We start from the raw sequence: 11,271 nt of genomic DNA, 5'->3' as shown, positions 1-11,271 counted from the left end.
TGCAGGGAGGGTCGTACGCCACACCTCTTTGCCTCGGGAACAGCGAGCGGCCGACTGGTGGATGTGCTCTTGCGGCCGATCTGGCGCGTGGCTACCGGCCGGCAACCCCATTCAGCAACATCATGCGTTTGGTCGCCTTGTCTGATTTGCTTGTTTGCTTGCGTATTCTATCACTATCACCAAGACAGTGGCATCTTTCTCTTTGCTCTTTTTGCTTGTTTTTATAAGTAGCTATTCAAGAAATACAAAAAAAAAAAGAACAAGGTGGAAGGAGAAGAGAAACAGAAGGATCATGGCATAATCCATATGCCTGCAGTCAGCCTCAATATCGCGCCCATGGTACGAGACCCCATTTCCTTCTTTATCGCCTCAAGCAGAATATCCAATCCAAATCCATAACTCCTGAGCGCCTCAGCATCGCCTTGTATGCGTAAAATCAAAGCGCTTGCCGTGATAGATGCGTGTGCGGGACCAATCGATGTATCTTAGACGCCGGGTTTTCTTTCCCCCGAATACGTGTGTGTGCTGTCTGTCGTAGATTCTGATGCCAGTAATTGGCTAAGGAAATGTTCTGGGGGCGTTGGCGCGTTGGAGAAGATGCTTTCTGAGAGTGTCCAGCTCCGAGTCCAGCTCATTCATATATTCACGACTGCCATAGCCTTGCCCATTCAATTTATAGCCAGATGATGATCCACGGTCGTCGCTCGATTCCGTGGCTTGAGAATCACGGCTTGGAGAGTATGGCTTGGTTGATCCCTGAACATCGGGGATTGTATCCATACCATCTTCTTCCTCGTCTTCGTCGTGTTCCTCCTTGACTTGGCCACTCCTGGATTTTTTGGACCTGCGACTTTTGTGACTCCCTCCATCCCGATGCTTGCGGGACCCTGAAGAGGACGGTGATTTTGGACTTTGTCGAGATTGCGGTCGGCTGAACCCATTTCCTTGGCCTAACTCAGCATCGGGGACTGATGCAGAACCTGCTGCAGTATCATCCGCGGGGCCTTGTCCCCAGCCGTTCTCTAGCTGTCTCTGGAGTCCTGATTCTTTCAAAATCTCGTAAAACCTCGAGGCCATATGGCAAGACCCTGGATCCATGGTTGACTCGGGGGAGCGTTCGCCAGATCTCCGAGACTTTGCTTCTCTGTGCGAAGAGAGTGAGTATGAACCCCTAGAATCTATCAAGTAAGTCAGATCACCGAACTTAAAACCTCATATCCAGTATACAGCTCCGTACCCATTAATGATACAAGCACGGTAGGAGGTGTGTGCAATCTGTGCTTTTCTTGGTGATGAATGGGAGAAAAGGTGACGAGGTTGTAATCAAGGAAGAGAAGGGAGGAGAAGAGAAAAGCAGGTGAAGGGATTCAATGTTTGACAAAATGAACCGTGAAGGATGAGAGATGTGTCATATAATTGCTCATTCCCCACTGGAAAGGACCAGACGATGGATATCTGCACCAAAGGATGAAACAATAGGAAGTGCCCTGTGTATGCCTCTTTGACTGACAGGTGGAAAGATAACGGGTGAGGAGGCAAGATATATAGGTGGCAAGGGATTCGAGATGGAGGCTCTCATGGCTAAAAGGCTCGTCATCTACTCCTACCTACGTGGAGGGTGGGCGGCAGGACCCATGTGACGGCAGCAGTGAACAGGGCCTTGGCATCACAGACTGATACAGATCGATGTAGGGAAAATGATGATGGGGACACGTAAAGGCAGGACAGAAAGCGTTGGGTGCCGGACTGAGATAGATGGGGTCGGCAAGGAAAGGAGGGCCAACGTACATGCAACTTGGCGGTGGCTAATCGGGATGCCGTGTGTATCGTATACGGATTTTTTTTCTGGTTGCAACACTTGTACCGGGAGTGCGAGACACGACGTTGGGCAACAACTCAATGCTCTGTGCTGTTTGAGACGCTCCGGATGGCGGCAGCCGTTGAGCAAGTTGAGCGGTGTCGTTCCGGTGGGAGTTGGGAGATTGAAGTCTCAGTTTCAGTGTCTCGAGGGCTGGTGAGGTGAGGTGAAGTGATGCAGGATTGGCAACTGGCGGGCGTTGGAAGATTGAATTCACGGTTAAATCTCAGAGCCAGAGATGGAACAGACAGGCTCCAGACAGCTGTCAGTATTAGCCAGGGGGCCCAAGGACAAGATTACTGGAGGTAGGCGAATTCGGTAGACGGAGGAGGCTTCCAGGTGCCGGAGGGGCCATCCAAGGGACCAGACAAGATCAGCCAAAACACGTATGTACGAGGTGAAGGAGAGAGTGAGAAAGACTCGAGCCGTTATTGCGCGACTCTACGAGACGCACAGGGCTATTTTTGCGCGCCATCGGCCGCACCATAGATCAGACAAGGGACCGGCATGGTATGAGATGGACGAGATTGAGATCCACGAAGCGTCTGGCCTTATCGCCGTCCGTCGGAGCGGGCGACAGCAAACGCCGCGTCGGCCATCGGACAGCGGGCCGGGCGGCTTTCAGCGCCATTGGCTGCTGGAGTAGCACTGAGGCAGCGGGCGAGTCGGCGACTGCAGCGGGCGACACAGTGGGCTCCACCAAACGCAAACGCATTGCCGGCTCACACGAAAAAGACGCCGGGACCGACCTGCGGTAATGGTCTGCGCCTAGCTCCATGTTCACATGCGCTGTGCTGTCTGGAGAGGCAGAGGCTCACGATCGACCCCAGTCGCGTTTCTGCTGCGGCCCACAGGCCCCAACCGGCCGGAAGCCCACCCTGCTGAGCCGTTTGGCCTGGTTTGGGTTGTTGGTTTGGCAACAATGGGCGAATGGTGCTGCTACTGCGGTGCTAGCACCACGAACGTCGATAGCACAGGCTCGGGAATGGAGACTGGTGCCATTTCATCAGGCGTCGACACCGTACTGGTGCTGGTTCTGGATGTCGTTGGCAGCAAGCAAGGCAATTGAAGCCCCCAACTGGGCCCATCCATGTCCGTCCGCATGTGGGCACATGTACATGTAGGGAGCAAGATGGGCTTAGCAGGCCGGAGCAATAAATTGCACGATGCTAGCCCTACCTCAAGTGTGTTGCGCCGAGAGCCTGTGCCTGGAGATGCGTTAATGGATGATGATTTGGCTCGAGCGGGCAGCCATGCGGGTAGGTAAGCCAATGAATGCCTGGGGCATCAAACATTGATGCATCCATTCACCTCAACATCCATATACGAGTAGGTACAGTACGTGTGGATGGAGGCCGCTTTGCTTTGCTTTGGGGTGCCTTGCTTTGGGGTGCCTTGCGATTGATGCTTTTTGCGCGCAATCTCTCGTCATGATGCCGAGCGAGCACAGGTACATGTGCGTATGCCAAGTGCAGCATGTATCACAGGTACTCCCGCTCATGTCTTGCTTGCTGTCATTTGACCTCTCGCCCATCGGCCAACCAGGGCAAAAACCGACCCGGACGCCGATGGCGATGACAATTAACAAGCAACAAGTATGTATCATGGCTGGCTGAGGCAGAGGGCAAGGTTCACGTAATGGGCCATGGATGTCAAGTGATACGAGTCACGTAATGACGCTGCATGTCCCGTCCTATCCTGTGCTGTCCAGTCCTGTGCTGTATTCGCTCATTCAATTAAACCAAATCAAGGTCCGTGTAATCAAATAGATACGATGCGTGCTCCGTAGAGGGTAGGTGCTATTACAATGGATTTCTTCATTCAGCCCCGACGCCAGACCCTTGCTCACCAAAGGGAAGGCATTTGATGACGGCCAAATCCATTCAATATTGCAACACCAACATAGCCATCCATTCCCTATTGATCCTTCCATGCCCAAATAAATAAATACATACATATTACATAGGCCCCCCTGGCTAAACGGCTAGTCAGCCGATCATGAAACTCAGCATTCCTTGCCGCTGCTGCTCCCTGTAATCGACTTGAGCTCAGGTTAGCGGCTCAACTCGATTACAGGGCTGTCCACTTTGCCCCAGGCGGCCGCTGCCGAACGACGACGACATTGTTGGAGATTGCATGCACCTGAGTATTACTACAGTATATTACTCCGTATTCTATTTATTTATTTTATTTCAAATTGCTGAATTTGGTCCATCTTGTGCAATCCCAGTCGCATGCAGCCATCGACCCGTCCGCCATTCTGCGTAACATCTCCCAGCGAAGTACGTGGCTCTGCAGCCTGCGCCCGAAGAAAACTATCCGGCAGATAGCTCCCCAGCCCGGTCTCTGTAACATCGTCTCATCCTCCAGTCCCTAGGCGAGAGTCGCTCTCCGTTCACCGTGGCCTCCCCAGCCGATAAATAATATGCCACCCATGGACGTACGGAGCATGTAGGTCAACGTCTCCGTCGCGGCAATCAAGAGCCACATGGCCACAGACATGGTCCGCACTCTCGGCCGACGAAACGGAAATGACGCCTTCGTGGTGGCCCAACAGCGCCCGAATCCCGGGACATTAATATTAAAAGACCAAAAAAGAAAGAAAGAGACAAAGCGGCGTCAAACGCCATGGAAGGGGATTGCAAGGGCCTGGCCCAGGATCGTCAAGATCTTGGCAGGACTCTCCACTTGGACCGCTCTCGCAACAGCCAGCTAGCCACCTACGAGTACAGCGAAAACTAAGGTAGGCAAGGCAAATGCAAATCACCCAACACTTGAGCCGATTCGTGGTGCAGCGCGCAAAAACATACTGAACCTGGCCAGGGCTTCAACTTAGGCCCAGGGCATTGCATGGCAACCAAAGGCCCCGAGGCGGCCGACCCGTCGGCCTTAAGAATCATGATTGCCCTCTAAAGAGTCCAGGCTCCCAATTTAAAATTCCCGACACATCCACGTTTGCCACGCCAATTGCCCCTGTGGGTTCAAAGGCTACTTGTACGATATACGGCTGACCTCCAGCAGGCCCTCATGTAGGTGACATCTATATGATGCACGAGCGGAGCATCTCGACGGCGTCTATTTACCTACTGTGAAAGGCCAATGGTATACATACCTACAATCTGTACACAGTACACAGCTCCATCAGTAAGTAGGTACCAATCGGCGAAGATTACGGGTTTAGGTATTGATATGTACCTAGCTTGAGCCTGATAGAAGCGCCAAGGTAGTATCCCGTGGTGGTCATCCATGGAACGTTCTCTGTATACTTTATAGGTCCGGAATGCGATCCCGCGGAGCCGGAGAGCGTGGAGTTTGAAGGCTGTGCAGGGACAACATGTACGGATATACGATTTACAGCTCCAAATTGTTGGCCGGAGCTCATTGACCGGCCCAACGTGCATCGTCGTGGTCATCGTCATGGTCATGGAGAGTGCAACGTGAATGTCGTCTCCATTCTAAGGCCCCTTTACTTCCTATTCGCCATCATTTAAATCCGCTGTCCAGCAGCTACTCGAGCGTGATTTACAAGTCGTTTCAAGTTCAGACATTCAGGCTTCCTTGATCCCACACTCTCGGGGAGTTTCCACGGCCCGAAAACAACAGATTAATAAAGGGTGTGTGCTCTCCGATATGGATAACGAGGTATCATTGTGGGCACTTCATACCTGCACGGATATAGCATATGACGCCCCAATCTCTGCAAGAAAAGAGAAGCAAATCTTCAGGCGCGGCATCTTTGCCGTTTTAACCCTTTAACATCGGTACTACTCCGAGGCCAGCGCTTCCTTGCCGAGTTACATGTACGGGGCACACACTTCCCGCCAGTTTTCCAAGCACACCCCTTCGTTTCTGGCTAAAGCAAACACAGCGACCAGCCAACAGCTCGAAGCCAACAAGATGTGATTAGAACCATAACGACAAACCTTTGCCCCCTAGAAAAACTTGTGTCATATAGCCTGAAAGCCAGCTGGCCCGATGGCACCGCAGTCACCTCAAGACCCCCAGAAACACACACCACCAAAATAACACCTCACGTAGCCAAAAGTCATCATCCTCTAGGATTCACTCCCCTCGGTGTCCCGTCGCTAGTCATGCCATGCCCCCCATCCTCTCTTGGTAGCATTGCGTATCCCGGTCAGGCTGCAGCCACACACCAGCCTGTGAAGGAAATATGGGAATGTTGAGGGAATATGACTAGGCTTTTTTGATCAATATGACTTCTTTCAGGAAACACCATCTCCGCTTCTATTCCCCGTCCCGCCCTTATGTCCTCTCTCTGCCGTGGGAGCGGGTACATCTCTGGTGATATATAGAAGAGGAAGCCAGAGGAGTGCCCGTCAGAGTGTCATGATGCGAGGTCAATAGTATGATACAGTCGACCCTGACCACGAAGATGACGGCGACCCAACAGTTGGTGTGTCCCCAGTCGGCGTCTCCGTCTGCATCTGAATCTGCATTTGCAGTTGCAGTTGCACGTCCGAGTCCAGCGGCATCATGGCCACCCCCTGGTGCTCTTCCATTCCCGCAATCGGTGGAAGCTGTTCTCGTAAGTCCGTCCGCTGAAGCGCCATGGGCGTCGGGTAGGGGCTTCTGGTGCTTGGCCTCGCGGCCGTTGGTCGGTCGAAGGGCACCTCGGGCCTCGAGATGTCATTTCTGCAGGCGTCGAGGTTTGCCGTGGGATGGATTCGCAGGCCGCCGCACCCCTCCATGGGGGACCAATTGAACGACGAGTTAATCTCGAATGGCGTGCTGTCCGTGACCAGTAGTTTGCCTTTGACCGGGTCGCAGTACTTCATCTTTGCCGCAAAGATTTTCCCGCAGTGGACGCAGATGGAGAGCTTGACTTCACACATGCTAACGTGTCGACACACGAGTGTTTCGGAAACAGTTGCTAAACACTATTGTTGTTTTATATCAATGAGAGTTTCAGGTCAGTCGACAAAGGCTCTTTATGGTCCTTTTAAAGATGGGGAGCTGCAGAGAGTCGTGGTCATCTCAACCCCGAAGGCGTCGCACGTCTGGCGGCGCGCCTAGGCAAACATTGTTCAGCCTTCAAATTTCCACCACGGCCTCGACTGGTGCTACCGTGAGCCGCATAGAAAGCGCAGGTGGCTTAGCCAGCTCAACAAGGACCATTAAGAAGCCAGAAGCCGATTCGCCCTTGTATGGCTCGTTTGACGACTCGCAGGGGGGAGGGAGGGGGAGTTGAGCAAGGGGAGAAAAAAAAAGCAAACATATTGAATCATCATGCAGCAAACCGCGCGGCCCAATGATTGCTCTCAAAGGAGCACTCCAGGGAAACAATCCAAAGCTCGTACAAGCGTGACTTCTACGACATGCCAACGCATCCGCTTTGCCGCCTGCTTGCCTGCTTGCATGGCTCGTCTTGACTGGCTATTCGAAGAGCCGCATCAGCCTCGTGGCCTGTAGGATCCTCCTCGTGAGCCTCGGGCTATTGGCTGCATCGCCATCCACGGTGCTTCATTTCTGGGTCAACTGCGACTCTTTGCCTTGCCCGTGGCTGCCTGTACCCTATGAAGTTGCGTAAATCCACGCTGCATGTAGTCAGGTGTAGCACTTGTTATCGCTGCTTGGTTTTGTTGGGCGAAAACTTCGGCATCGGCGATTGCGTTTTTCTGCTCATGGGGGGCTCTCTCTTTTTTTTTTTTCGGTAGTGTCCGGCAATAGTGTAAATGACATGAGTGGTGTTGTTGCAGGTCATCGGTGATGTTGATGCTTAGAGCTACCTGAGACAGCGAGTTGGAAGTCACATTGCTATCCCCTTGCTAGCATGATTCCAATTTTTAGTTACCTGCGATTACACGGCCCTCCTTTATCCAATATCACTATTTTGACCCCTTTCTTTTCATTTATCACCTTTAGAGCATTCAATTTTACTATATAACTCTAAATTTGTGAATCCGCGTCGAACTATCACGATGACAACGTGGAAGCCGCATGCGCAATAGGGTAGGTGAAGCGATTTCAAGTGTCAAATGGATGGTAAAATGGGGTATCAATACATGCAAATAACCCGGAGCAAGTTATGGAGCCCAGGGCATTAGCGGCAGCACAAGTACCAGTACTAGGTCGCAAATCGTGGGGCCGAGGATTCAGGGGCCTCGCTTGCTGAGATGCTAAGCCCCACCTAGCCGCTCTTTCTGTCGAGCCTCACGAGACAACAGCTTGCCGCTTCTGTTGCATCCAGCCAAAGCCTCACCAGCAGACCAGAGGCTGTTTGTTTGCTTGCCATTGTAACCGCCCACCCAATCGGATCAACATGTGCTGAAGCCAGCTCGCCAGGACCCAGATCAGCTACCATGGGTCTTCTTCGCTACCTGCGCAAGGTCTACGACCTCGACACCCTCGACACGCGGTTTACATCCTCGACGTCCGTCCCTTACCAGACAGTCATTGATTCTCGCGGCGACCCAGTCATAGAGAGAGAGGCCGCAGCCAAGGCCCGAAGCTCAGCTCCGCCGTCGAAATGGCGCACGCCCGAGTTCTTCCTCTACTATGTCGTATTCATCTTCGTGGTCCCGTATATGTTCTGGATAGCCTATGATGTCTCAAAGCGTGAGGGACCCCCGACTCCAACCACGGATATGCGATGCGCAACATACTAACAAATTGCGCAGCTTCTGATCCTAGATACCCCAAATACGAACGGTTCCTCTCCGACGGATGGATTCCAGGGCGAAAAATCGACAACTCCGATGCGCAGTACAATACGTTTCGAGGCAACTTCCCTGTCATGACGGGCCTTTTGATATTCCACCCATTGCTACGAAAGGGGTGGGAATCTGTGTATAAGCCCTCCGCGCGAGGCAGCAGAGGCTCGACAAGACTGGATCAACGTACCGCATTTGACTTTATTTTTGCCATCATCTTCATTGTCATTCTTCACGGCATATCGTCCTTCAAGATTCTCGCTATCCTCGGCATCAATTATCAAATTGCGACCAAGCTGCCCCGACAATACGTCCCCGCAGCAACATGGATTTTCAATATTAGCACATTGTTCGCCAATGAACTCACCATGGGATACAGACTCCAGCTTTTAGCCAATTGGGTTGGCCCTCCATGGGGACCGCTGGCGCATTGGGGCTATTGGTTGGATAGATGGGGGGGAATCCTCAAACGCTGGGACATTCTTTTCAACATTACCATTCTGCGGCTCATCAGCTTCAACTTGGACTACTACTGGAGCATCGACAAGCGCAATGTCAACTCTCTAGAGGTAAGCTTGCAGCCACACCCGCTTTCAATTGTCATGTTGCGTCTAATACACCCAAGAAGAAGGGATTGGATCCCGCCAATCTTTCCGAGCGCGACCGAATTTCGATTCCTGCCGATATTAGAGATTTCTCGTTTCGCAACTACTTGGCCTACGCGTTGTACGCGCCGCTGTATATTGCCGGTCCGATCTTGACTTTCAACGACTATATTTCCCAGTCCAAGTATCGTGCCGCGAGCATTGAATGGCCCCGCACTATTCGGTACGGCATTCGATTCCTGCTTGTCCTCCTCTCCATGGAGCTTGTACTACACTACGACTACGTTGGCGCAATCAGCAAGGCGGCTCCTGTGTGGAGCGACTACACTGCTGCCCAGCTCAGTCTACTATCCTTCTTCAACCTCCACATCATCTGGCTGAAGCTACTGCTTCCTTGGCGCATGTTCCGCCTCTGGGCCTTGGTGGATGGCATTGACCCGCCTGAGAACATGGTTCGATGCGTGAGCAACAACTACAGCACGCAGCTCTTCTGGCGCGCCTGGCATCGGTCGTATAACCGCTGGCTCATCCGGTACATTTACGTCCCTCTCGGCGGCTCCTCGTTTCGCAACTGGCGGTCTACAGTCAGATCCATCCTCACGTTCCTTATGGTTTTCACATTTGTCGCCCTTTGGCACGACATCAAACTCCGCCTGCTCATCTGGGGCTGGCTTATTGTTATTTTCATGGTGCCGGAGTGGACTGCTGCCTACTTTTTCCCGAAGAAGAAGTGGGAGAACCGGCCCACGGAGTATCGCATGCTCTGCTGTGTTGGCGCAGTGGCCAATGTGCTCATGATGATTTCGGCCAATTTGGTTGGCTTTGCAGTTGGTCTTGATGGATTACAGAGCATCCTCAGCAGCATTCTGCATGATTGGTCAGGTACGTTGAAACCGTCAGCCTCACTGACTGTCGAGCATTCTACTAACGCGCGGACAATGTTTAGGAGTCTTGTTTATTCTCACCGCGTCATCTTGTTTATTCGTCGGTATTCAGGTCATGTTTGAGATTCGCGAGTCGGAGAAACGAAAGGGTATCTCTATGAGATGTTAGAGTGGATGTCGATAGAAGAGTGTGTAACATTAGAGGTTAAGCGGCTATTTTTTTTCGCTCAATTAGAAGGGAAAGGGAAGGGTTTTCTTGGGTTGGGTACATGTAGTTAGATCGGGTCACATGTCGCACCGATATTAGGTAGAAGTCTACATCTAGATGAGCTGGCCTCTGTTATGATATGTTTTCACATATTTTCAGTTTAGGTCATTGAAGGCGGCCTGATTAGATGGGGTTGTCGTCTGATGGTATTATATCCAAACCATGTTTCCTTCTAAACTGGAGACTAATTAGAAAGAAGAAAAAGCAACCACCGTCATACATCAAGACGGGTCCATTGAATAGAGTACTGAACAGCATTGTTCAATGCAGATCTGTGGCGTACAACTTTCAACGGCATTACGGGGGCTAAGATGAATGGGAGCTAGAGCATAACCTCTTAGTACACTTGCTCATATTAAACCGATGTGAATATGACACCTTCCCAAAAGAGTCTGAGCCCAAGGAAGCAAAGCCGTGACAGGTGTAACCTTGAATCAAGAAGACGGAGCAACTACGGGATAATCTGGGGAGATGGGAAAAGATGGTCCGACTTTGCATGATGCTACCCAGTGTTGAAATTTATTGGTAAAAGCGGCCAGATACAAGTGGAGAGTGGTGATATTCGCAGACATGCGGGGAGAGTTATGTAGTATTAATAGCGGAAAAAACATTAGTAGGCTGTAGCGATAGTAGGAGACACAAGTAGTAGCAGATACTTAAAGAATCAGGTAGATAAAAGGTGCTTCTTCTACCTCCCAACATGGCGTCGCGATACTGTCTGTAGTCGCTGGTTGCTCTTGGATATTTACCGGGCTCGGATGGGCTATGACAGGAGCCCCATTTCCAATGTCGGCAAACACGTGCTAATTTCTCCATGGGACATTCCATAATCTTGCTTATGCCATCAATCAGTGTCAAATGTCAACATGGCCGCCCCCTTAGACAAGGCCTATCAACTTTCCTTTGTAGTCTAGGCTTGCCTACTCCGTACTTGTGACCAAATGAGGGACTGTGAGATTGACGCAGAGATATATGTAAAGAGGTA

At 51.6% G+C, this 11,271-nt stretch overlaps 3 protein-coding genes across 3 annotated transcripts; 1 reads left to right on the top strand and 2 right to left on the bottom strand.

Annotated features, from left to right (window-relative positions):
• Window positions 1–223: 223 nt before the first annotated feature.
• Window positions 224–1,492, bottom strand: TRIVIDRAFT_91753 (uncharacterized protein; the record flags this gene model as incomplete). The annotated part of the gene is made up of 2 exons (XM_014104149.1): window positions 224–1,178; window positions 1,238–1,492. One exon carries the CDS (start codon window positions 1,096–1,098, stop codon window positions 559–561), a length of 540 nt encoding a protein of 179 aa, XP_013959624.1.
• A 4,724-nt stretch (window positions 1,493–6,216) lies between these two features.
• Window positions 6,217–6,711, bottom strand: TRIVIDRAFT_54879 (uncharacterized protein; the record flags this gene model as incomplete). Its single annotated transcript, XM_014104148.1, has 1 exon — window positions 6,217–6,711. The coding sequence occupies one exon, from the start codon at window positions 6,709–6,711 to the stop codon at window positions 6,217–6,219; it is 495 nt and encodes a 164-aa protein (XP_013959623.1).
• A 1,467-nt stretch (window positions 6,712–8,178) lies between these two features.
• Window positions 8,179–10,612, top strand: TRIVIDRAFT_208242 (uncharacterized protein; the record flags this gene model as incomplete). The annotated part of the gene is made up of 4 exons (XM_014104147.1): window positions 8,179–8,434; window positions 8,497–9,098; window positions 9,155–10,016; window positions 10,557–10,612. 4 exons carry the CDS (start codon window positions 8,179–8,181, stop codon window positions 10,610–10,612), a joined length of 1,776 nt encoding a protein of 591 aa, XP_013959622.1.
• Window positions 10,613–11,271: the final 659 nt, after the last annotated feature.

Source organism: Trichoderma virens (genome assembly GCF_000170995.1).
Source record: "Trichoderma virens Gv29-8 chromosome Unknown TRIVIscaffold_3, whole genome shotgun sequence".
NCBI classification, from domain to species: domain Eukaryota; kingdom Fungi; phylum Ascomycota; class Sordariomycetes; order Hypocreales; family Hypocreaceae; genus Trichoderma; species Trichoderma virens.
This window is presented reverse-complemented; position numbering and strand designations above follow the sequence as displayed.